Source organism: Lithobates pipiens, unplaced genomic scaffold (genome assembly GCF_037356315.1).
Source record: "Lithobates pipiens isolate NorthernLeopardFrog02 unplaced genomic scaffold, aLitPip1_a1.2 Scaffold_30, whole genome shotgun sequence".
In the NCBI taxonomy this organism is placed as follows: domain Eukaryota; kingdom Metazoa; phylum Chordata; class Amphibia; order Anura; family Ranidae; genus Lithobates; species Lithobates pipiens.
Genome location: NW_027507791.1, coordinates 47,996,347 through 48,023,846, shown reverse-complemented (window position 1 = coordinate 48,023,846; position 27,500 = coordinate 47,996,347). Strand labels below are relative to the sequence as shown.

General features: G+C 46.7%; 1 protein-coding gene across 9 annotated transcripts in view; it reads right to left on the bottom strand.

Moving 5' to 3' along the window:
* MEF2D (myocyte enhancer factor 2D) overlaps nt 1-27,500 on the bottom strand; it is a 290,869-nt gene that overhangs the window by 56,756 nt on the left and 206,613 nt on the right. For all 9 annotated transcript variants that reach the window (XM_077464178.1, XM_077464182.1, XM_077464184.1 and 6 more), the window contains one exon: nt 23,177-23,380. In XM_077464178.1, the coding sequence (XP_077320304.1) occupies nt 23,177-23,380 (204 nt within the window). The remainder of the gene's footprint in view (nt 1-23,176; nt 23,381-27,500) is intronic.

The following is a 27,500-nucleotide window of genomic DNA, read 5'->3' as shown; positions in this document are numbered from 1 at the left end:
TTGACACTATTTTGGCACCATTGTCATTTATACAGCAATCGGTGCTATAAAAATGCACTGATTACTGTGTAAATGACACTGGCAGGGAAAGGGGTTAACCACTAGGGGGCGATCAAGGGGTTAAGTGTGTCCTAGGGTAGTGATTCTAAATGGGAGGGGAGGGGCTACCACTCACATGACAGAGATCACTGTTCCCGATGATGGGGAGCAGTGATCTCTGTCATGTCACTAGTCAGAACGGGGAAATGCCTTGTTTACATCTCCCCATTCTGCGGCTCCGTGAAACGATGGGCCGGGACACCGGGGGACATCGAGTCGGTGGGTCCCGCTGTATGCAGCGGGCGCGTGCCCACTAGCCCTTGCCGATTAAAGGGGACGTACAGGTATGCCCATTTGTCCACCGCGCCAACGTATATCGGCGTGCAGCGGTCGGCAAGTGGTTAAAAGGCCAAAATATATATATATGCACACACACACACACACACACACACGTACAATGTTGGTCCTCATGCACACTGGATGTTGGGGGGGGGGGGGGGTGTAACATAGGCGCACTGATCAGCAACTGCAAAACTCCATAAGGGCTCGTTCGAAAGGACTGCCACTCCCCTGAAAAGGGATCCACACCCAGATCACTTACCAGAGGCATTTGACAGGCAGTGGGAAGGCAATCGCATGCATAGCATGTGGTTGCAGGGCAGACACATAGCCTTGCATTGGTTATGTTTGGCGACCAAACACCAGCTTAAAGCCACAGGCCATTTAATTTTTGCCATGGCCACGAAGCACAGCATAGCAGCTGTGTCATGTGTACAGCCATGAGCAGTTTTCATCCAGTAGAGGGGTGGAGGATTAAAACAGCGGTCTCCAAACTGCAGCCTGTGGGCTGAATGCTTGCCATTGTCCGGCCCTTGGGGCACTATTCCTTCCATGGATATCAATGATAGGGCAATGGTTCCTTCCACTAATAACAATGGGGCACTATGCCTTCCACTGACACCAATGATGGTGCACTATTCCTCCCACTGACACCAATGATGGGGCACTATTTCTTCCACTGACACCAATGATGGGGCACTATTCCTTCCACTAATACCAATGATGGGGCACTATTCCTCCCACTGATACCAATGACGGGGCACTATTCCTCCCATTGACACCAATGATGGGGCTCTATTTCTTCCACTGACACCAATGAGGGGGCACTATTCCTTCCACTGATACCAATGAGGGGGCACTATTCCTTCCACTGATACCAATGAGGGGGCACTATTCCTCAAACTGACACCAGCGATTTGGACTATTCCTCCACAGACACCAGTAATGGGGCACCATTCCTCCCACTAATATCAACGATACGGCATTGGTTATATACATTGATATTGGGCCATTTTCTACTCCCACTGGGCAAAGTCCCCTTAAAATCTGAAGGACAGTAAACTGGCCCTTTGGAAAGATTGGAGACTACTGGATTATTACATCAGTTGTGTTTTATTGCTCTCTGGGTCTTCGTGTGTCAGCGACACCCACGCCTTCTCAATTCTTTCTGTGGGGTCACCGGGACAGGATGTGACAACAGAAATAGGCATTTATAGGGGAACTTCAGTTTGTTTCACCGAAGCTGCCGACTTAAAACTTAGATACTTACCAGTGCCTGGGGTCCTGCGTTGTCTTGCCATTTCCAGTTCTTCTTACCGCTGCACCACCATCTTGGATACGGGAGCTGGCTGTGGCTTCCTGGAGAACCCTGGCCATCTCTCCAGTGGGCATGCATGGCACATCGTGAATGCCACGACATGCGACTTCTCCCAGGAGGCTGCAGGAATGGGCAAGGGGACAGGATTGCGGAAGTGGGAGCGGGTACAAAAAAATTGGTACCCCCCCCCCCCCCCCCCAAAAAAACAAACTGTACCTCAGGCTGGGGAGAGGGAGTAAGTGATTCAGCTGGACTTTTTACATGAAATTCCGCTTTAGGAAGGGATGCTAATCACATTCCCTTACACATTTATTAGGTAAAGGAGGATAAAGAGACTTAAACGTTCACACTTTGATGAAGCCACGTGTTCAGTGACGAAACGCGTCGGGGATGGAGCCAGGTGTCGTCATTTCTGGAAGTACCCTACAGAAGCTGTTCATACGAATTTTAAGCTGGAAGTTACTATGTTTTTTTGAATAATTGGAATTGAACTATTACACTATGGAGCTCCTTCTCTTTGTTGCGTGACTTATTACATCTGATGAGCCTGGAATTTACGCCGGTACCGGTGGTGCCGAGGATATCTGTGGGAGTCGATCGATTGCTGAGGATCCATTGCTTTATACCAAGGCTTTATTTGACCCATGGGGGTTTTTGTATGAGAGGCTGGGGCAAATGAGTGGCGCACCGCGGATGGTGATAATTGGATGAAGCGGATTTCATTCGGTTGCTTTACACACACGCACTTGTTTCTCCTATATGTTGGAGTTTTTACTGGCTTTTTTGGACTTTTATTGCACTTTTGGAGGATCTGTTTGCACTTTGTTCATATGCTTGCACTATATTAGATGTTTATATGATCATTATTGATTTTTTATGCTGAAAATAGTTTGTACTTGAGGAGTCACTTTATAGCTTTAGCACGCTTTTTATTATTATTATTTTCTATTTTTGAGTTAGCACCACATATTTATTTTTATTTTTCAAGACCCATAAACTACGATTCCCATAATCCCGCATCAGATTGCCACAACCCGCCCCCCCCCCTCCCCCCTCCTCCGCCAGAGGGCTCCAGCTTCAGCGCCTCTCAATTTCAAAGTCAGCAAGTCGCATCCAATTTGTTTCGCTCCTCTATTACGATCAGAAAAATGGCCGTGGTTACGTCAAGCGGAGCGGTTCCCACTTGTTATCTTTGGCCCACGGGGGGGGGGGGGGCCCTGTGATAGAAATATGCTGACAAACGTGGATTCATGGGGGTCGCGCCTCCATAAATGTATTCGTTATGAGAGTTCCAAGTGCCATTTCGATGTGAAAAAAAAATGAAAATAAAAAAAAAAATTGGAAAATATGATGGTCAACCACGAATTTTATTAATGCTATTTAGTTACTTTATAAGCAACCGCACAAACCACAGAGCGGCACAGCGGCTAAAAACAGGTTTGTTTATTCGTTCGCGAATAGCAGCAGCTAAGGGGGGGGGGGGGGAGCTGCCAACACCGGAGAGGTAAGGGGTTAAGAGTCCGAGGATGGGGATGGGCCGGTGCCCGATGACATGAGGATGGTCACGTACGGGAACAAAGTTAACACTTTTTGGACCTCTGAACGACCAGCGGACCATTTATAACATTCGATGCTGATCGCCACACGTGGCGTTTGACATGTATAAGTAGAGTTGAACAATCGGGGGTGGCAATACACGGCAAATCAAGCCTATTTACAAAGGTCTAACATATACGCGTGGCAGCAAAAGGGTGGGCTTTAATGCTGACGCGCGAGTCGCTGGGGCGGTTGAGAGCGCACTCCCATCACAGAGACCGGGACGTAAAAGACCGCTCCTGAGGCCCCCTTAAGGATTACCCTGTTTCCCCTAAAATAAGACCTAGCGTGAGTGTCGGTGATGGCTGCAATATAAGCCCCACCCTATTTCCCCAAAAATAAGCCCTACCCTGAGAATAAGACCTAGAAGGACTTTAACTAGGGCTTATTTGGGAAGTAGGGCTTATATTGCAGCCATCGTCGACAATCACGCTAGGTCTTATTTTAGGGGAAACAGGGTAGTAGCCTGCGGGACTGGCTCCTGATCAGGTGACCCACTGTGACAGCCAAGTAACGTAGTCACATGGTTGGCTGAACTTCCTGTCCCCCCCCCCCCCCCCGTCCCCCCCAACGGTCAGAATTTTTTAAAAGAGGAACGTCAAAGGGGGCGAGAAACGGTCAAAAGATATAAAAGACCCAAACAGCTCTGTAATCATTAAATATTATTTTTAAATGACAAGCTGGGAAGGTACCTGGAGGCGACCCGGTATTGGTCTCTTGCAGCCCCTGTACAGCAGAGCTGGAGAGTGAGAAAAAAGAAGCAGCACAAGGAGCCAAATTAGTTCATGCGCTGACAAGAAGCATGCTGATAGGAGGAGAGAGCGGAGTGACAGAGAGGTGAACTCATCACTTTGCTGCTTCTCCTTTCACTGCCCAGTCGCTGAGAAGAAGCATGCTGATAGGAGAAGAGAGTGGAGTGACAGAGAGGTGAGCTCATCACTTTGCTGCTTCTCCTTTCACTGTACAGTCGCTGAGAAGAAGCATGCTGATAGGAGGAGAGAGCGGAGTGACAGAGAGGTGAACTCATCACTTTGCTGCTTCTCCTTTCACTGCCCAGTCGCTGAGAAGAAGCATGCTGATAGGAGAAGAGAGTGGAGTGACAGAGAGGTGAGCTCATCACTTTTCTGCTTCTCCTTTCACTGTCCAGTCGCTGAGAAGAAGCATGCTGATAGGAGGAGAGCGTGGAGTGACAGAGAGGTGAGCTCATCACTTTTCTGCTTCTCCTTTCACTGTCCAGTCGCTGAGAAGAAGCATGCTGATAGGAGGAGAGCGTGGAGTGACAGAGAGGTGAGCTCATCACTTTTCTGCTTCTCCTTTCACTGTCCAGTCGCTGAGAAGAAGCATGCTGATAGGAGGAGAGCGTGGAGTGACAGAGATGAGCTCATCACTTTGCTGCTTCTCCTTTCACTGTCCAGTTATCATAGGTTGGGGGCTTGTCTGGGTCAACCCGGAGCTCAGAGGAAGTGGGTTGAATAATGCTGGGCCATCAGACTCAGGACATCTAGCGGCAGAAAAAAATAACGCGGGGGAATCTCTGAATTGAAGATAAATATTACCGCAAAAGCTGACTTTATTTTATTTTTAATGGGCTATTTTTATTTTTGGCTTGAGTTTTGATCTATCCCCACCTCCACCAAAGTTAAAACACGCTTATATAATAATGCTGGGCCATAAGACTAAGAACATCTAGTGGGCAAAAAAAAAATGTATTTTTGGGGGGAAATCTCTGAATTGAAGCTGAATATTGCAGCATTATTATTTTATTTTTAATGGATTAGAGATTTCCCCCCACAGTACTTTTTTTTTTTCTGCCACTAGATGTTCTTAGTCTGATGGCCCAGCCTCATTTAACCCACTTCCTCTGAGCTCAGGTTGTCCCGGAACAAGCCCCCAACCCCTGATGACTGGACAGTGAATGGAGAAGCAGCAATTATTTCTGGCTTGAGTTGTGCTTTATTCCCACCCCCAAGTTTAAAAACCTCACCTTTCCACGCTTTTGCCAGATCCACACTGTAAGGCCCCCACGGTGAACCCCACAGCCATTGCCGCAAACCCTCCCGGAGAGTACTTCACCTTTCCTGCCCATGCACAGAAGAACCCAATTCACTCCTATGGAGAAGACCATCTTTTAAGTGGCCCATCACTAGAAGTCTTTATAGGAATACAATTCTTCCGTTCATGCTCAAATAAAAGGAAGAGATAAACCCCACCGCTGTCCCGGTTGTCTGACAGCCCTCCTCCTCCCCCCTCCCAGGCAGTCGGCTGGTTATGTCCAGGGGGGCAGCCGGGAGGGGGCCCTGGTAGATAAAGTGACACCAGAAAGGTCAAACAATGACATTCAAGCCTCTCTGAGAGATGCGGGGAGGCTGCAGCCAGCAGAAACGTGACTAAGGCCTTGAACAAACACTTTAAATCATTAGCTGCGATTCTGTGTCTTTTCCTGAACGCACCGGCGGCTGTCAACGCGGCATTGGGATCAAGTCTTTTATGTTGTGGCTTAAAATTCTTTTAAGCCGACGTCAGCAACGTTCCCAGCTTCCCCTTGGTTGGAGCAAAGAACGCTCTTAAAGAAAGACTCCGGTTTTGTCAAAAACTCTTGGCGTCTCGATAGACTCTTCCTTAGCATGCCGTCTAGACGCGTTAACCCCTTCCTGCCCACCCAGGGTTCCTTTAAAACCTAGTACCTAGCACTGGGGGGGGGGGGGGGTGCAGGAAAGATCAGCGGATCGCATGACCACTATGATTGGTTGTCACATGATCTGGAGCGCTGGTCCCGCAGACTCCTGATAATTAGTGGAGAGGCGAGTATAAGCCTTGCGGGTCTTGAGCAAAAACAAAAATAAGTTGAGCTTAGTCAACTTGGTCAGCCTTTTGAGGGCCCAGCATGTTTCAACCTACTTTCTCTGAGCTCAGGTTGTCCCGGACGAGCCCCCAACCTCTGATGACTGGACAGTGTAATGAGAAGCAGCACAGCGATGAGCTCATCTCTCTGTTATTCTGCTTTCTCCTCCTATCAGCATGCTCCTTGCTAGACCATGTACCGATTGGCTCCTTGTTCTGCTTCTTTCTATAAACCCTCCAGCACTGCTGTATAGAGAGACTGCAATAGGCTGAGACTGGGTCACCTTCAGGTTCCTGCCCAGCGTGTAATTAGAAATAACATTTAATGATCTCTTAATGATTACAGAGCTGCTATAGTTTGTGTCTCCATTCGGGGGGAGGAGAGATTTGAGATCTTTTAGACCCCAGAACTCTCCATAAAGAGGACCCCCTCATGCTGTATTGTTATCGCAAGTGACGGTTACATTCCTTGCGATAGCAATAAAAGTGATAAAACTTTATTTTTTTTTTATTACATTTTTTAATGTTTTACAGACTTCCTTAAAAAAAAATAAAAAAAATAAAAAAGGTTTTAAGGAAGTCTGTAAAAAAATGTAAAAAAATGTAATAAAAAAACAAATCTAATAATATAAAAAAAAAAAAAAAAAAAAAAAGGAAGTGTCCCCTACGCAAACGTAGGTCACGCCCACATCTGTAAAAAGTGTTCACACCATACATGTGAGGTATCGTCATGAACATCTGAGCGAGAGCAACAGTTCTAGCACTAGACGACCTCTGTAACTCTAAACTGGTAACTTGTAGAAATGTTTAAATCGTTGCCTATGGAGATTTTTAAGTACCGTAGTTTGGCGCCATTCCACGATCGTGCGCAATTTTAAAAAGTGTGACAGGTATCTATTTACTCAACATCTTTCACGTTATACAAAAAATATATATTATATTTTTTTTTTGTTTTTTTTTAATCCATTAAAGTGTAATTTTTTTCCCCAAAAATTACGTTGGAAAAACTGCCGCACGAAAAAAAAAAAAAAGTGACACATAAAAAATTGTAACGACCGCAATATTATTCCCTAGGGCAGGGGGTCTCAAACTGGTGGCCCTCCAGCTGTTACAAAACTACAAGTCCCATGAGGCATTGCAAGGCTGACAGTTAGAAGCATGACTCCCACAGGCAGGCATAGGCATGATGGGACTTGTAGTTTCACAACAGCTGGAGGGCCTGCCACTTTGAGATCCCTGCGTCTAGGGTCTCTGCTAAAAAAAAAAAAAAAATTATATTATAATAATATATATGTATATTTTTATTATTATGTATATATATATATATATATATATATATATTATTATTATTATGTACAAATATATATATATATATATATATATATATATATATATATTTTTTTATTATGTATATATATATATATTATAGAGATTATATGTATATCGATAGTTAGATATATCTCTATCTATTATATATATATATATATATATATATATATATATATATATATATATATATATATATAGAAAGAGAGAGAGAGAGAGAGAGAGAGAGAGAGAGAGAGAGAGAGAGAGAGAGAGAGAGAGAGAGAGAGAGAGATATATATATGTGTGTATATATATATCTACCTCTATTTTGCGCGCTCTCGCTCTCATTTTATATATAGATAGATAGAGATATATAATATATATATATATATATATATATATATATATATATATATAAATAATGTTTGGGGGTTCCAAGTAATTTTTTAGCAAAAAATACAAGTGTCAGAAAAAAAAACCTGGTCCTGATCAAAATGATTGAATAGCCATAACTTCCCTTCAATTCATAATAATTTGTAGTCAATCAGCCCCAGGGTGAAATAGTATCAATCATTTTAAATTGATCAGGCAGCACGGAGATACTTTGTTCTTAAATAAAAGTCGTGTTTTGATTGATCAGATTATGAGATTACATGGTAGAAACGGAAATGCAATCAATAACTTATCTATTGATCGAAAATCCATTTCCCTGTATGTGGCATACGGATCAGTTTGTCGCCTATTGATCGATTATTCCTATAGGAAGAGATGGATTGCAAAGGAAATCGATAATTTATCGAAGCTTGTATGGCCACCATAAAGGAGACAGTACAGAGATTGTACAATCAGAGTGTGTAGTGTATGGCCAAGCTTTAGATTGGCTCACATATTATAATTCGGAAGTTTGATTGTTGAAATGAATGGTGAAGAAAGGGAGCTTCTAACTGGCTGTCATCAGCAGTAGAGATTGCTGGAGGAGCTTTTGCGCTCCTAAGGTTGGCTAACGAAGTCCCAATGTGTCCCTCTCTGATAATGAGCCCTTTGGGTGTCTGGGACGGAGGTGGGTGATCACCCCCTCCCCCCGCTCGCCATCTGCACACCTCTCTTTCACGCTTCCTTATCACCCCTCTGCACACCTGCCTGTCTCGGGTCTGACATTTTTAACTGGAAGACTCTGCAGAATTTAAATGGATCTACGCGAGAGCGCTGCGGCGGAGAGGGCGGCGGAAATGGTGCTAATTAAACATCGCCACCTTCGCCTGCTGAGCGCGAGAACCTGGCTTAACCCCTGTCTAGCCGTCCTTCGCCTTTTACATCACGACACAGAAAAAAAAAAAACACAAAATAATCCAAAACCTCTATACTGACTTCCCATAATTCACTGCACAGTAGGGTTTAGGCTGTAAGAGCCTGTGTGCGCATCATATTCTGTATAGCGCGCACACGGGTGTGCGTCGGGTAGAAGCAGTGCAAAGTACTACTGCAACATATCGCAGTGTACGTTTTTTTTTTTGTTTTTTTTTTTGTTTTTTTTTGTTTTTAAAAAGCTTTATCGAAATGTCAAAAAAACGACACTTCAATTCCTTGCACAACAATGCGTCATGTGCGTTTTTATGCATCGTGCTGGCGAACGCACATGCAACAGGGTACATGGAGAACAGTTGTTTTCTATGTGTCTTTATGCTGAGCCTGCGATGAACGCAGTTCAAAGTAATGAGCCCTTTAATCTTTTCCATCCACCCCTGAGTCTCTTTAAAAGTTGTTGAAGGCCCAGTAGGGCGGAAAAGATCGGCCATCACATGACCACTGTGATTGGCTGGTACAGTGGTTGCATGATCGGGTACCGATCGTTAGTGGGGCCCGAGAGCTGTCTTAGACAGCTTGGTCTTTGTGCTGGGAGTGTGCCGTGAAAGCACTCTCAGAACAGAAACATCGGCCACCCAGTGGTACATTTGTGGCACGAGGGCGGTAAAGGCCACCCTTTTGCTGCCATGCTTATGTGTTACGTGGGCGGCACCAGGTTAATAATAAACTCTACTGGATCAGACAATGCACCATTCTAACATGTTTCAGGCACCTGGGTTTGTTGGCGCTACAGAAAAAGAAGCGGACAGAGGCTCCAAATGTAATGGACATCCTAGATGTGGGGAGAAAACAGACCCTGTCACCACCTAGTACTCAGCAAACAAAAAGCAGGGGGAGGGTCTGTATTTCGAGTCCTTTCAGAACATACCTGCAGCGGCGATGTAGTTGGGAACAACGGAGAAATCTGAGGCAAGCCTAGAGTAAAATGGACACTTTCAGGAGTTTCAAATAGGGAGCCTTCCCTTATGGCCAGAGCACCACCAGCCTTCATCACCGCTTCCCTGCACTGCAAATGGAGGGGATGAAGATGGAAAGCACTTTTGATGGGGCACATAATGGTGGCACTGGATGGACATAATAGAGACAATCATTGAGGGATATGTTGGTGGATCCTTTCCTCCCGGCAGAAGCACCACCAGCCTTCATTGCCACTTCCCTGCACTACACTGCAAATGGAGGGGATGAAGATGGAAAGCACTTTTGATGGGGCACATGATGGTGGCACTGGATGGACATAATAGAGACAATCATTGAGGGTTATGTTGGTGGAGCCTTTCCTCCCGGCAGAAGCACCACCAGCCTTCATTGCCACTTCCCTGCACTGCTCTGCATATGGAGGGGAAAAAGATGGAAAGCACTTTTGATGGGGCACATGATGGTGGCACTGGATGGACATAATAGGGACAATGGGAGATATATTGGTGGCACTAGGGGGTAGGAATGGTGGCACCCCATATTAGAAAAAAATTAATTCACACTTTTAAAGGTTTTTTTTTTGTCCTCTTCCTCTAAATCAGTGGTTCTCAACCTCAATCCTCAAGTACCCAAATAGGTCACGTTTTCAGAATTTCCTTCACAGATGCTTTCAATCAATGTTAATGACTTGGTATTTAAGACTTCTGATTTATCTATGGGAAATTCCTATGGGTGGGAACCCTTTCTCTAGACCAGTGGTTCTCAACCATATTGAGGCCAGGGCCCCGGTCAATTTTTACGAAACCTTCCATGTAGATAGGAAATAAAAGTTCATACACAAATATGGAAATACAAATTGTATTAAAATGGTTGAAGGCTCTGAATAGGGGTTTTGGAGGGAGTTGTGGAACTCAATGACCAATGAGAAACTCTGAAGTTTACGTGAGGGCCCTGTATGGGGGATTAGGTTTCTAGAGGAAGCTAGGGGTAAACTGTAGGGCAGTGGTCATCAACCCTGTCCTCAGGGCACACTAACAGGCCAGGTTTTATGTATAACTTTGAGGAGATGCAGACTAGAATACTGCAATCACTGAGCAGCAAATGATATCACCTGTGATGTATTTCAGTTATCTTGCAAACCTGGCCTGTTAGAGGACACTGAGGACAGGGTTGATGACCACTGCTGTAGGGGAATGGGTCTCTCCAGAAAGCTGGGAGCTTTGCAGGGGCACTTGTGAGAGACTGCAGGGCCCGGGTGGGGGCTGTTGGAAGGCTCTGCAGCAAACAAAGGAGCACTACCATGGAGCTATACTCTGCTGTAGATCAATAGTGGATTTAGGGTTCAGTGGATGCAGGGTTTTCATTCATGCATTTGTCTTCTGACTAAACTCGATGGACATGTCTATTTTGAGCAGACTATGCAAGTATCTCTGACTGAAAGCTGCTGGCCCCTTAGGTTCATGGACTGGCATTGAGTGGTCCTTTTGGAAGGCCACTCAATGCCCAAAGAAGAGCTCTGAATTTGAATTGAGGGCTCTGTATGGGAATTAGTTTTTTAGAGGAAGCTGAGGGCAACTGTGAAGAATGGAGACTCTCCAGGAGGCTGGGAGATTTGCAGAGGCACTGTAAGAGACTGTAGGACCCCATGAGGGCTGTTGGAGCCTTTGTGATAAAGCTAAGGGGCACTATCAGGGAGCTTAGTGGTACTGTAGGAGCTGAAGGCTCTCAAGAGGAGGTCTGTGGGAGGTTGAGGGTCATACCAGGCCACTATGGCAGTTGGAAGGAAATGCTGGAAGTTACAGGATTTGCAGTTGGCTGAAAGCCTGGAAGCTGAGAGGCTGCAGCCCAGAAGCAGGCCATGGCCTGACAGTTGAGAACCACTGCTCTAGATCAAATGTGGGTTTAGTGGATGTAGGATTATCATTTATGCATTTGGTTGAGCTTGGTGGACATGTCTATTTCAAGCAGACTATGCAAGTATCTCTGATTGAAAGTTGCAGACCCCTGAGGTCCGCAGACTGTCATTGAGTGGCCCTTCTGTAAGGCCACTCAATGCCCACTGAGGAACACTGAAGATGACTTGAGGGCCGTGTATTAGGGTGAGGTTTTGAGACGAAGCTGAGGGCAAATTGTAGGGGATGGGGTCTCTCCAGAAGGCTGGGGGCTTTGCAGGGGCATTTTAAGAGACTGTAGGGCCTGGTGAGGGCTGTTTGAGGCTCTGCAGCAAGCTAAGGAGCACTACCAGGGAGCTGGGTGGTACTGTGGGCTTTCAAGCGGGGGTTTGTGGGAGGTTGAGGGTCATAGCAGGCCACTGTGGGGGCTGGAAGGAACTGTGGGAGGTTAGGGGATTTGCAGTTGGCTGAAAGCCTGGAAGCTGGGAGGCTGCAGCCCGGCAGCAGGCCATGGCCTGACAGTTGAGAACCACTGCTCTAGATCAAATGTGGGTTTAGTGGATGTAGGATTATCATTTATGTATTTGGTTGAGCTTGGTGGACATGTCTATTTCGAGCAGACTATGCAAGTATCCCTGACTGGAAGTTGCTGGCCCCTGAGGTCCACAGGCTGGCATTACGTGGCGCTTCTTTAAATGGATTCAACGTGCCAGGCACCAACCTCCCCACCGGGGCCTGTAACAACTAAGCCAAACGATCTTTCAAACCCGCCGACTAGAACCTACTGATTCCAGCTCTACGTCAACAGCGAAGGCTGTTCATATTTTCTTATAAACAGTCATTGCCGGTAAACAATTTCCACCCACACCTCCAAACTAATAGAGTTAAAATGTTACGTTTGATCACTCCCGGGCCTTCTGAGAGAGAATTATTTAAATAGGAGTTCGCCCCTACGCCGAGTAATAAGCGCCCTGTTCCCTTTAATCTTGCGGCGGGGAAGAGCGCACAGCCGTGTGCCCATAATGAGATGGTAGAAAATGCAGTGAGTAAAGGCTGTAGGAGGAAATTACTAGCGAGGGGTGCCAGCTCCGGTTTACTTGTTGGCGTGGCTGTGCTAGGCGATGGGGAAGGGGGGGGGTGGACCGGCCCAGCTGACTCACTGCCAGCTGCCGGGGATGGAAGGGTGAACGGGGAACCGCCCACAAAACAACCACCTTCTCCAAGCTGCAAGGACGCACTTAACCCTGCCATAGCCACACCCGGCTGCACATTACCACATTACACTGATCTGCTTTTTGCTGGGGGGGAAAAAAAAAGTGGAAATTTGAGAGTTCATATTTCACTGGCTGCATGCATCAGGTCACTTCCACCTCTTAATATGGCAGCACAACGGTGGGCTTTAATGTCAAGCCGCCACATATATGCGTATAGCTGGTGTCTCCCGTTTATGCTGGAAGAGCGGTCACTTTGAACCTCCAGCACAGTGGCTTTGTGGTCACTGACAGCTCCCTGTCAATGTTCACGGTCGTAAAACCTTAGGCTCCGTTCACACCATATAGGTGCGACAGAGCGCATGCACATTTTGTGCGCATTCCCGCACACCACAGGTACGGCAGCCCATTCATTTCCATGGGCTGCTCTATGAGTGAAGAAGCGCTTAAAAGAAGTCCCCGACTCTTGCAAGATTGCGCCGCGCCGCAGCAAATTGGAAGGGGGGGGGGGTGTCATTAAGAATTAATGTCACGACCACCCATCTGCTAAGGAGTATCATGTTTCTGTGGCATTTCGGGAAAGCTAACGATTTTCCGTGCAATAATAGAGCCCCATCGCTGGTGTCAAAGGAAGGAATTATGCCCCATTGTTGGTAGGTGTCATTGGGAGCAATTCATGATGATAGGGCCCCATTGTTGGTGTCAAAAGGAATTGTGTCCCATTGTTGGTGTCATTGGAAGCAATGATGATAGGATCCCAATCGTCTGTGTCAAAAGAAGGAAGTGGCCCCCATTGTTGGTGTCATTAGGAGCAACTAATGATCATAGGGCCCCATCCTTGGTGTCAAGGGAAGGAAATATGCCCCATTGTTGGTGTCATTGGGAGCAACTAATGATGATAGGGCCCCATTGCTGGTGTCAAAGGAAGGAATTGTGCCCCATTTTTTGGTGTTATTGGGAGCAATTAATGATAGGGTCCCATTTTTGGTGTCAAACGAAGGAATCGTGCCCTATTTTTGGTGTCATTGGGAGCAATTTATTATAGGGCCCCATTGTTGGTGCCATTGGGAGCAACTAACGATGATGTGGCCCCATCATTGGTGTCAAAGGAAATAATTGTTCCCCATTGTTGATGCCATTGGGAGCAATTAATGATAGGTCCCCATTGTTGGTGTCAAAGGAAAGAATTGTGCCCCATCGTTGGTGCAATGGGAGCAACGAACGATGATGTGCCCCCCCCCCCCCCCATCGTTGGTCTCAAAGGAAAGAATTGTGCCCCATTGTTGGTGTCATTGGGAGCAATTTATGATGATAGGGCCCCATCGTTGGTGTCAAAGCAAGGAATTGTGCCCCATTGTTGGTGTCATTGGGAGCAAATAATGATGCCAGAGCCCCATTACTTGTGTCAAAGGAAGGAATTGTGCCCCATTGTTGGTGTCATTGGGCGCAACTAATGAAAAAGGCAAAACACGTGATTTTGCGTGCAATGGTATAGCCCCTACTAATGAAAAAGGAAATATGGCCCCATCATTTGGGTCAAAGGAAGGAATTGTGCCCCATTGCTGCTTATATTGGGAGCTTTTGCTCTGTATGAGCCCAGCCCCAGATACCAGTCACATGGACTGCACAAAGATAGAGCTTTCCTTTATCAACGCTTTCCTTTCAGGCAAGGCTTGGATACTGTCATTAAAAAAAATAAAAAATGCTGAGGTTTAGGTGACCTGATCCCTCTAGAGGAATCGATCCCTGGAGCGAAGTCGGATGTCACAGACTCAGCAGGAGGAGTGCAATACGCTACGCTCCCTTAGTGTAAGTACGCTGCCGGAGGACGCGCCTTATCTGCATGGCAAGCTGGCCGGCCAGTTGGAGTAACAGGGCCATTACCTATACCAACCAACATCAGCAACACAAGAGCTGGAATAGGACTATCATAAGGCAACCCAGTGGCATCACGTGCATGTCCACCATAGCAAAGGGTATCCTGGCACTGAATAGAATGTGGTGGTGGTGGGGGGGGTCTTCTGTGCTGTACAGTGTTTTCATCCCTGTCCTGCTTACCTTGTTAAACAACACACCTTCACCCTATATTATGAAAATTTGCAAAGGCGAGGGGGAAGCGGGGCAATGTTCTTTAATCTCTACACACTTCCTGTTCCAGGGTGACAACTGTGCTGCTTCATAGTTACAGTGTGGTGATACAAGTGTGTTACTGGCAGGATCACTGGGTGAAAAATCTCCTCTCATGCCACGGTCCGATGCGTTTCATGACTAAGCCCTGCCAGTTGGACGAAACGCCAAACTGAGTGTGGCTTAGGAGGAGTCGGGCTGAAGCTGCTTTTGCTTCCCTTTACACCAGAGTTGTTTTATTTTTTTGGAGTGTGGCATTTCACCCTCTCTATTTCTTTCTAAACTTTATTAAAAGGTCACACAGTGTCATTGTATTAGGCTTTACTGCCACAGCGCAGTGCGAGTCAGTGGATTTTCATTCTATGAATAGTGGAGGACCGCTATATTTTTTTGCTGTGTGCGCTGTAATCTTTTCCTCTGTGGATTGTGTCGCACTGTGTTTAAAAAATGTTTTAAAAAGGGAGTAGTGCATGCGGTGCTCTTTTTTCAGTGCATATTGCAGTGGCATGAAACCAGGCAGGTAGGAGACGAGGCATTTGCTCTTGTCCAGCAGTGGGACTGCGCTGCAATAGCCGCCCAACGCAGTCCTACCACACCTGGTGTGAACACAACCGTAAGGTCAACCAATAGTGTCACGTCTTGTTCTTTCAGTCTATAATTTTTTACCTCCGAATCCCCCCCTCCCCCCCTCCCCCCAGCTTTTTCAAGTAACGTTGAACCGTCACCTTTTTCTACCATTCTTACAAACAGTCTCACAAGAATCTGGTCTCTGCCGACGAAATCGCCGCCTGCTGGCTATAAATAAAAGCTTCTCGGAGTAATTTCCCTGGCGCTTTCATGAAAGTTTATTAAAAAACAAAACAAAAGAAAAACATAATGTTATTTTTCCAGGTTTATAACACACAATACGGAACTTTCCTTCCGGATAGACCTCAGTTTCCTTTATAAGGCAAGGAGCCATGAACGTCCCTGGAGACCCTACAAGCACCGAGCCCTAATCGGCGTGTTATCTGGCAGATAAAACCCGCTCTGGATTGGCGCTGGCTTCTCTTATCATTAAAATAACACGTTTTCCTCCTCGCTGCCTTGCCAGCGATAGCATTGGAAGCAGAAGGTATCAAGCCAATTGTCTCTAAAAGGCTGTGCTGATTAAAACCCATAATGGACGCTATCTGGGCTAATTACTCTGCTGGACGGGGGCTCTGGCGTTATCCTCAGACAAGAGCGACGATGGCTCTCCCCCTCCCCCCCAGGCCCTGTCCTTTTCCTGTGTCACCCCACAACGCGAGCTCGTGTCACACTGCTGGGTTATGACGCCACCGTGCAAAGGCCGCCAAAGGCCATAAAGTCATATTGTTAAGATTGTTAACTATTTCCAGTCTTAAAGTCCGGTGCCTCCCGGCCCTTTAAGGGGATTCTGATTCCAGGGTGGGGTTTTGGATCATGTGACAGTCGTGATTGGCTGTCACAGCGGTCACATGATCGGAAAGCTCCCAATCCGGTGCCGGCAACTGTGCAGAGAGCACGCAGGGCACGCACTCTTGGCACAAAAACAAAAAGGGAGTAGTGCATTTGGTGTTCTTTTTTCAGTGCATATTGCGGGGGCATGAACCCAACCAGGTAGGAGACGAGGCATTTGCCCTTGTCCAGCAGTGGGACTGCAGGGCGCGCGCTCTCGGCACGTTTGTTTACATTTAGGTACGTGAATTTGCGGCCTCTCGCCATCAAGGCCCACCCACCAAGAGGCCGCATATTTTGCGTACTCTCAGCGCCAAGAGGTTAAATCCACCAGGTGCACCAAAACAAAAGCTTTCCAATGTCAGTCATTGAGTAGAAAAGCCTGTACCCTGCGACCCTTGCTCTATGTGTGTAAGCAGTAACCTCTTTGCTAAGGTCCAATATGCAATTCCCCCTCCTTCCTTCCCCACAAGAGCTCTCCAATCACCAAAGAGCTTTGCTGATAGTAGAGCTATAGGTCTGACTTAGCAGGGAGCAGATCAACCTCTGCAGAGAGGCCGCTGATTCTACTTTGCTGATTGCAGAGCTATGGGCCTCACTCAGCAGGGAGCAGGCCAACCTCTGCAGAGAGGCCGCTGCTTCTACTTTGCTGATTGCAGAGCTATAGGTATTACTCATTAGAAAGCACATGGAGCCTCTACATAGTGATCACCCCTTCCACTTGATTGATTGCAGAGCTATGGGTCTCACTCAGCAGGGAGCGTGTCAGCCTCTGTAGAGAGACCACTGCTTCTACATTCTGATTGCAGAGATATAGGTCTCACTCACTACGGAGCATGTGGGGCTTCTCAATAGCGATCACCACTTCCACTTTGCTGATTGCAGCGCTATGGGCCTCACTCAGCAGGGAGCAGGTCAACCTCTGCAGAGAGACTGCTGTTTCTACTTTGCTGATTGCAGAGCTGTAGGTCTCACTCATTAGGGAAGCGTGTGAGGCTTTCTGCATAGCGATCACCACTTCCACTTTGCTGATTGTAGAGCTATGGGTCTCACGCGGCAGGGAGCAGGTCAACCTCTGCAGGGAGACCACTGCTTCTACTTTCTGATTGCAGATATACAATCCAACTCATTAGGAAACATGTGGTGCCTCTGCATAGAAATCTAAGTCACACTCAAAAGAAGGGCGCGTCAGGTCTCTGCAGAGAGACCACTGCATTCACGGCACGGATTGCAGAGCTCTAGGTCTCACTCAACTGAGGGCACCTCAGGTCTCTGTATCCACTGCACTGATTGCAGAGCTCTAAGTCACACTCAATAGGGGGCAGGTCAGGTCTCTGCAGAGAGACCACTGCATCCGTGGCACTGATTGTAGAGCTCTAGGTCTCACTCAATTGAGGGCACCTCAGGTCTCTGCAGAGAGGTCACTACATCCACAGTACTGATTGCAAATCTATAGGCTTAACAGGCGGCAACCCCCCCCCCCCCCCCAAGTTCTCTCCAGTCAGCAGGGAGAATTATCTTTGCTGAATGCAGGCAGCGCCGGGCCTCTGCAGAGAAACCACTGCATCCACTTTGCTGATAGCAGAGCTATAGGTCTGACTCAGCAGAGAGCCTGTCACACCTCTGCAGAAAGACCACTGCTTCTACACAGAGAAGAAGGGCATTTCTGGCAGGGAACAGGCTTTGCTACTCGGGGCTGTGGCTGCTTTTTTAAAAAAAAATACTGAACTGTAAGACTTTGAACACCTTTGGATGGTGCAGGGAATGTATGTTGCGGATTTACATTGAAAGCTCATATACGTGTTTTAAACCTTCAGCCGGAGTTTCCGACATGACCTAAAATTGGCTTTTCCTTGCTTTCTGAATCTCATATCGGACATTACATGGCGATATACCTCTTTTAAAAAAAAAAACGATCGCTGTGCACACATTCCACGGACACAATAAATATAAACTTTGAGTATACTAGAAAAAGAGAGTGAAAATGTTCTACTTATTGCATCCATGAATGTGTGCATAGAGGTTGTTTAGAAGAAGCAAAGGTGTATTGCCCTGTAATCTTTATTGGACGTCTGATATGAGAGTCGGAAATCAGTTTACCCAACACAGGAAATTCCAGCCGACGTTTTAAAGCCCAATTGAACTTTCAGTTTAAGTCAGCAGAATACACTCCAGGTACATTAAAACAGATGTTCCATGTCTTACAGTTCGTTATTTTCAAAAAGCAACCACAGCCTGAGTAATAAAGCCTGTCCCCCCGTCAGAAAGCCACAGAAAAGGATCCTTGCTCTGTGTGTGGAAGCAGTGGTCTTTCGGCAGAGGTCTGGCATGATCCCTGCTGAATCAGACCTATAGCTCTGCGATCAGCAAAGCGGAAGCAGTGGCCTCTCTGCAGAGGCTCAACGTTGCCTCCAAATCAGAAAAGGGCATTCTCCCTGCTGACTGGAGAACTCTAAGGGAGGTGAGGGGGCGTGTTGAACATCTGCAAAGAGACCACTGCTTTCGCACATAGAGCAAAGACCCTTCTCTACAGTAAAAAAGCCTGTCCCGTGCCAGAACACCAAACAGAAGAAGGACTCTTGTTCTCTGTGCGGTAGTCTCTCTGCAGAGGCCTGACATGTCCCTTGCGGAGTTAGAGCTATAGCCTTGCAATCAGCAAAGGTTGTGCTTCCTGCTGATTGGAGATCTCTAGAAGTTGAGGGGGGGCAGCATGTAGAAGCTCTGCTAAGAGACCACTGCTTTCACACATAGAGCAAGGATCCTTTCTCTGCAGTAAAAAAGCCTGTCCCCTGCCAGAACAACAAACAGAAGGACTCTTGCTCTCTGCATAGGAGCAGTGGTCGTTCTGCAAAGGTCTTACACGTCCCCTGCTGAGTCGGACCTATAGCCCTGCAATCAGCAAAGGTCATGCTCCCTGCCAATTGGAGATCTCTAGGAGTTGGGATGGGAAAGAGGGGGGCACATAGAAACTCTGCGAAGAGACCACTGCTTTCATACAAAGAGCAAGGGTCAGAACACCAAACAGAAGCACTCTTGTTATCTGTGCGGTGGTCTCTTTGCAGAGGCCTGACATGTCCCTTGCTGAGTTAGAGCTATAGTCTTTAAATCAGCAAAGGTTGTGCTCCCTGCTGATTGGAGATCTCTAGGAGTTGGGGGGGGGGGGGGGGGGGGGGCATGTAGAAGCCCTGCGAAGAGACCACTGCTTCCACACAAAGAGCAAGGGTTAGAACAGCAAACAGAAGGACTCTTGTTCTCTGTGCGGTGGTCTCACAGCAGAGGTCTGGCATGTCCCTTGCTGATTTAGACCTATTGGCCTGCAATCAGAAAACATTGTGCTCCCTGCTGATTGGAAATCTCTAGGAGTTGAGGTGGGGAGGGCATGTAGAACCTCCGAGAAGAGACCACTGCTTTCACACAGAGCAAGGACCCTTTCTCTGCAGTAAAAAAAAGCCTGTCCCATGCCAGAACACCAAACAGAAGGACTCTTGCTCTCTGCATGGAAGCAGTGGTCGCTCTGCAAAGGCCTGACATGTCCCTTGCCGAGTCAGACCTATAGCCCTGCAATGAGCAAAGGTCGTGCTCCCTGCTGATTCTAGATCTCTAGGAGTTGGGGTGGGGAAGAGGGGGGCATGTAGAATCTCTGCTAAGAGACCACTGCTTTCCCACACAGAACAAGGGTCCTTCATAGGCTTTCCTAGTCTGAGACTGAGCCTGGATTTCCACTAATGCACACGGACCACCACATGTGATTCACACACGAATCGCAAAGCATTCCTGTGCGCATCACATTTGATGTCTGTGCGGGGCGATTTGAGCGATACATTTTATACGGCTCAAAACACATCTGCACCAAAATGGTGCAGGACCCTTTTTTTTCTGCATCTGATTCACCCCCAATGCGACGCGATTCTGGCAATCTGTTTCGTTAATCAAACATTGACAACCGCAGCAGATCTAATCGACGCCATGAGATTGCAATGTGGTGCGGGAAACGTTTCCCGCATTGCAGCAGTGTGAACCAGGGCTCAGACCATAAATATTTTTTGTGTTGATGAACCCAGCTTGTGTTTTCAGCTAAAAATTCAAAAATCGGGCTTTAAAACGTCAACCCGACTTTCAGATGCAATAAATACAGGCAAAGTTCATGATAAGCGTGGTCGTTCTGAAAGCGGTATTGAGGCCCTCTATAAAACTCCCACAATCCTATGCGGTAAACCTACTCTAAAAATGATCTGCCATGATGCAAACCAAAATGACTGGGGGACCTTCATAGAACCCGGACAAGGTCAGGCCATTTATTTACCTTATGGGATATGCAAGACACCAACAGTGGTGTGTTAAAAAAAAATATTTTAGGAGAAATACATCCACAAAAATATAAATACACGTTAAAAAAAAAAAAAAAAATTGACATGAACTATACAAGGTGGATAAGTAGTTAGCACGCTTTCCTTGTAGAGCTGGGGCCCTGGTTTGCATTCCAGCAGGGACCCATCTGCATGGACTGTACCACCACCCTCCCGTGTTTATGTCAGTTTCTTCCCACAACCCAAAAACGTAGCACTATATAATTATGAGAAATCACGCAAATATTGACAACGGCGCCCTGTCTTCAGCTTGCCCTGGTTTTAAAAATGTCTCCTGCTATTTTTGTAAGACAACAAATAAAGATTTGTGTACCGAGGCTGCCCGATGAGAGAAGACAGCTTGGCATGATATAAAGCCCAACTGAAGTTACAGAAGTACTGTAGATGTTCCGTAAAATAGGCATAGTACCAACAACCATTTTCATAGGCTTGGCTCCCCTTTTCTGTTAAAGAATTCGCATTTGTGTGTCTACCTATGGTTGAGCAATGTGATAGGTACCAAGAACAGGCCCCCTCAATAGCCAACAGAGTTTGACCAGGATGCCCAAACTCTATTCTAAGCAGGCCTGGTCAGGCTCCCCCTCTCTTCCCCCCCGCTCCTTCAATAGGCACTAGAGTTTGACCAGGCTACTTAGTGCCATTCTGTAATCCAGCCAATCTCAACTAGAGTTCCTCTAGAGCAGGGATATGCAATTAGCGGACCTCCAGCTGTTGCAATACTACAAGACCCATCATGCCTCTGCCTCTGGGTGGCATGCTGGTGGCTGTCAGAGTCTTGCTATGCCTCATGGGACTTGTAGTTCTGCAACAGCTGGAGGTCCGCTAATTGCATATCCTTGCTCTAGAGGATACTAGGGGTTCCTTGAGCGGTGGCTGATTTACCTCCCCATTTGACTGTGCCTGCATAGTTCCAGGGCCAGCGCTACTTGCCAGAGCCAGCAGCACAACACCAACTTTTTTTTTAAGCTGTCTGTAAGGCTGGAATTTTGGACATTCTTTCCACTGGACACCAACGTAATGGGCATCTTTTCCATTGATCCCCAATTTTTAGTGCTTGGTAGACACTAGACCAGTCATTCTAAACTAGGGTTCCTCAAGGGCTGGATAGGGGTTCCTTGAGCTGTGACCTCCCATATGATGGTGCCTGCATAATTCCAGGTCCAATGCCACTTGGCAGAGCAACATTAGGATGTTTGTAAAGGTGGCCTTTTGACCATTCTGCCCACCGGCCGCCAACACAAAGGATTTTTTCCATTAATCCTCAATACATTTTTAGTGCTTGGTAGATGCTAGGCCAGCCATTCTCAACTAGGGTTCCCTAAACCCCTAGGGATCCTCGAGGGGTGGCTAGGAAGTTCCTTGAGCTGTGACTTCCCATCTGATGGTGCCTTTATAGTTCCATGGTCAATGCCACCAGGGCCAGCAGAACAACAGTTCTTTTTTAGGCTGCCTGCAAAGGTGGCATTTTGACTATTCTTCTCATTGGCCACCAACAAGTGGCAATTTTTCTATTGATTCCCAATTTTTAATGCTCGGTAGATGCTAGACTAGCCATTCTCAACTAGGGTTCCCTGGAACCCTAGGGATCCTCAGGGGGTCACTAGGGGTTCCTTGAGCGGTGACCTTCCATCTGATGGTGCCTGCATATTTCCAGGTCCAATGCCACTTGTAAGAGCCAGCGGAACGACTGCAAGGGTGTCATTCTGGCCATCCTGTAAGAGGGGGCATTTTTAATTTAACAGGCCAGACGCACCTCCTCTCTTTCCCAGACATGCCAACTTTCTTCCCCAATAGGCAACACAGTTTGACCAGGTTGCCCAAACTCTAATCTAACAGGCCCAGTCAGCCACGGCCCCTCTCTTCGTCAATGAATAAGAGAGTATGACTAGGTTGTCCAAGGCACTCAGCAATAAAGCCTTTTTAATTTAATTTTTTTTTTTTACCTCGGAGCAACCCATGAAATAATTTTTAGATAACACCTGCTAAAGCAATTTATTGGTGGATCAGTAGAAAATAATTCTCTCCTTTTTATAGATAAAAAGATCAATGGTGTACTACAGCTGGCTCTGCCAAGTGGTGTTGACCCCAGAACAATGCAGGCACATCTAATCAACCCGCAGCTCATGGAACCCCTAGCAACCTCTAGAGCAGTGATGGCAAACCTTGGCACCCAAGATGTTTTGGAACTACATTTCCCAATGGCTGCTGTAATTCAATAGACCTGGTCAGACATGTCCCCCTCTCTTCATTAGCATTACAAGTCTATTCTCAGGTCTCCTAGAATAAAGCACCAGGAGATCGAGGAAGGACCACCATGGCTCTGCTTCAGAGAACATTCCAGAACATCGGAGGAATGTTCAGACCAACCGTTTTCTTTGCATAATACAGTTAAGAGCTCACCTCTATAATATCTGCATTAGTCCGGCTCTCGTGAGGCTCGTTGTACTCTGTGTATTTCAGCAGCACTTTGTCCATGTCGGTGCTGGCATACTGAAACAGTTTGTTTGTGTGGTTGAAGATGATGAGGGCGATCTCGCAGTCGCACAGGACGCTGAGCTCGTAGGCCTTTTTCATCAGGCCAAACTTGCGCTTGGTGAACGTCACCTGCGGGGAGAGAGAGAGAATAAAGAGGCGTCAAATGGCCGTCAAAAGTCACGCCAACTTGTTGGAAACATTTTTTTCACAGAGCAAAAGGGGAAGCGGAGGGGTTAAATCACACGCTTGTGCAGCTGTCACGACGCTTGTGCACCCTTGTGAATCCCCCTTCATTCGAGTTGCGAAAGAGATGTGTTATTGTGTTCAGCTGTGCTACAGACAAAAAGAGCACCTGTTGTGCTATCCAAGCCACCTGTTCTACAAGTGTGGCCAATAAACAAAGCCTGACCATTTGTGGTGGAAATGAAGATTCCATTACAGACTATGCATTGTGCACTCATCAATTCTTGTCTTTTTTTTTTTTTTTCCAACGCCATGTACAGTAAAAATCAGTTTTGAAAATAGGTGCATATGGCGTGGTGGTGTTGGGTGATGGGGTGTGACAGGGCGTCAAGACTGGGTGAAAAACCTGGGTGAGAGGGGGGGTTCCATGTATGGGATTACATGGCGATATGGGGGTGAGGGTGCTGGATGACGGTGGTGAAATGTAAGGTATACACTGCACCACCGTCACCCAGCACACCCATGTCATTCCTTTACACCTCACCTCCCCTTACCTAGCTCCCTCAACCCGAAATGTCATTGTCAACGTGACACCCCTTATTTATCAGTTATTATGCACCCCCATGTCACCATTTAATTCTACACCTTAAATGGTCACTCAGAACCCCATATCACCATTATATTACACCCCATCACACCCATGTCATTCTGTAACCCTTACCCAGCTTCCTCAACCAAGCATGTCAATGTGATAGTACACCCCCTGTTATTCAGTTCCCTTAGTATGCACCCCATATCCCCATGCAACTCTACACCTTACCCTGTCACTCAGCACCCCATATCACTTTTAGAATACACCCCATCACCTAGCTTCCTCACCTTGCAACCCCATGTCACTGCAAAACCCTTATACCAAAATCAACTTCCCAACACCCCCATATTACTCTTCAAACCTTACACCCCTCCCCGTCATCCAATTTCCTCACCCTGTACCCTTAAACCTCACCCCCTCTTACCCAGCCCCTCACCCTGCATCTCCATGTCATCTTGACACTGCACCCCCTATGGCTCAGCTCCCTTACTACACACCACCCATGTTACCTGGTAACCCTTTACACCAGTGGTCATCAACCCTGTCCTCAGGGCCCACTAACAGGCCAGGTTTGCAAGATAACTGAAATACATCACAGGTGATATCATTTGCTGCTCAATGATTGCAGTTTTCTAGTCTGCATCTCCCCAAGATAATACATAAGACCTGGCCTGTTAGTGGGCCCTGAGGACAGGGTTGATGACCACTGCTTTGCACCATACCCCAGCACCCCCATATCAACCTGAAACCCTTACCCTAAACTCCATCAGCCAGCTTCCTCCACCTGCAACCCTATGTCACCCTTTACACCCCATCCCATCATGGAATGGGATTTAAGGGGTAAAGGGTGCAAAGTGAGGAGCTGGGTTACCCTGCAACCCTTACACTACACACCCCATCACCAAGCTTCCTCACACTGCACCCTCATTTCGCCATGCAACCCTTATACCAGGGATCTCACACTGGCGGCCCTCCAGCTGTGGTGAAAACTACAAGTCCCATCATGCCTCTGCCTGTGGGAGTCATGCTTGTAACTGTCAGCCTTGCAATGCCTCATGGGATATGTATTTTCGCAACAGCTGGAGGGCCAGCAAGCTTGAGACCCCTTCATTACACCATACCCCATCACCCTGTTTCCCTTACACCAACCCAGCTTCCTCACCAAATAGCCCCATGGTGTTCCATAACCCTTATACTGTACCTCATTAACCTTTGTTTTTTTTGTTTTTTTTAGCTTGTACCAGCTTTTGAATCATCTAAATGCAAAGTTCCCATTTATTTTTGCTGACATGAAAGGGCGCGTCTCTCAAGCAAGCTCCATTTGGTTCTCTGACTGTAATACAAGTTGGTAAAAAATATACCACTTTTACTACTGATAATTCTAATAATAACTCCCAAACCGGTTTATCAGCCCCGATTTTTATTTTACTATACAAGGTACGGTATACTACATTAAAAATGTTACCTTTAGGGCCGGTTCACACTGGGGGCGATGCGAGGCGACACGACTTGCCTCGCCGTGACCTGACAAGTCACCCCCGTTCTGTACAATGGAACCGTTCTGAGAGGAGCGACTCGAGTCGCTCCGACTCAGAAAAAAGGTTCCTGTATTACTTTTGGGCGACCTCGGGGCGACTTGCATTGACTTCTATACAGAAGTCATTTGCAAGTCGCCGCTGAGGTCGCGGCAGGTCACGGCGAGGCAAGTCGGTGTCGCCTCGCATCGCCCCCTGTGTGAACCGGCCCTTAGGCAGATCCTGTGCACAAAAAAATAAAAAAAAAACAACAATATGGTTATAAAATGCAATTAAACCATAAGATCAGTTAAGAAGTAAAACTATTTTCTTTTTTTCCTTTGCATTAAAATTATTCGGACATTCATTATCCAGCGCAGGCTGTATTTAAAGTACCTCTACCATGGTGATCCTACCATGATAGTCCTTGTTCAGACATCTCCTTTTATAGAGTGACAATGTTCTGTTCCCATCTCACAACTGTGCTTCTAAACATTGTCAGCAAGGGCTTCTGATGAGGACTACAAGTGGCAGTTTCAACATAAATGAAGCAAGCCTGGTCCACTGTTGTCACCATGCCATGCAACCATGGTTGGAGTGCAGGAACTCCGGTAAAGAGATCCCTTCTACCAAAATCCCCTCTACCCTTCCACTGAGATCCATTCTATCCTTCTACCAAAATTCCTTCAACCAAGATCCCTTCTACCCTTCTTCCCGAGATCCCTTCTTCCCGAGATCCCTTCTTCCCGAGATCCCTTCTTCCCGAGATCCCTTCCACCGAGATCCCTTCTTCCCGAGATCCCTTCCACCGAGATCCCTTCTATCCTACCACCGAGATCCCTTCTATACTACCACCGAGATCCCTTCTATCCTACCACCGAGATCCCTTCTACCCTTTCACCAAGATCCCTTCTACCCTTTCACCAAAATACCTTCTACAGAGATCCTTTCTACCCTTCTTCCAAAATCCATTCTTCCCAAGATCTCTTCCACCGAGATTCCTTCCACCGAGATTCCTTCTTCCCAAGATCCCTTCTACCAAAATCCCGTCTACCAAAATCCCCTCTACCCTTCCACCGAGATCCCTTGTATCCTTCAACCAAGATCCCTTTTACCCTTTCACCAAAATCCCTTCTACCGAGATCCTTTCTACCCTTCTTCCAAAATCCCATCTTCCCGAGATCCTTTCTACCGAGATCCCTTCTACCCTTCTTCCAAAATCCCTTCTACTCTTCTATCAAGATCCCTTCTTTCCATATCTCTTCTACCGAGATCCCTTCTACCCAGATTTCTTCCACCCTTCTACCGAGATCCCATTTACCCTTCTACCAAAATCCCTTTTAAGCTTCTATCAAGATCCCTTCTATCGCAATCTTTTCTACCAAGATCCTTTCTACCCTTCAACCAAAATCCCTTGTACCAAAATTCCTTCTACCCTTCCACCAATATCCCTTCTACTATAATCCCCCTCTACCCCGCTACCGAAATCCCATCTGTCCTACTAAAATCCCTTCTACCAATATCCCTTCTATGAAAAAACCCCTGAGATATGAAACCCAAAGGGATAGCTGGCTTACCACCATCCACCCATAAGTGAGATAACCATTGTGGGAGGCCTTAGCTTTTAAAGAGCACATGTCACCGTCATACTCTCCCGAGAAGCATTCATACACAGACCCTACAGTCAAGTTATAAATTAATGTTATTGTTGTTCTAGCCTCTTGGTGGGTAGCTGAAATTCATCAAATGCCCTTATACATTTCTCTCTGCTCATCAATCTGATTCAAGGTGTAATAAGCCATTAAATATTCATTTTCCTACCTGAATTCCCTATGTCCCCCCCAGCCTAACAACCCAGGCTCTCTCACAGCAGCTGTGTTTTCTGTATAGGCTGCATTACACCAATACACACAGGACTGAAATCCTGACTATAATGGAGGAGAGAGAAGGATAATTACTT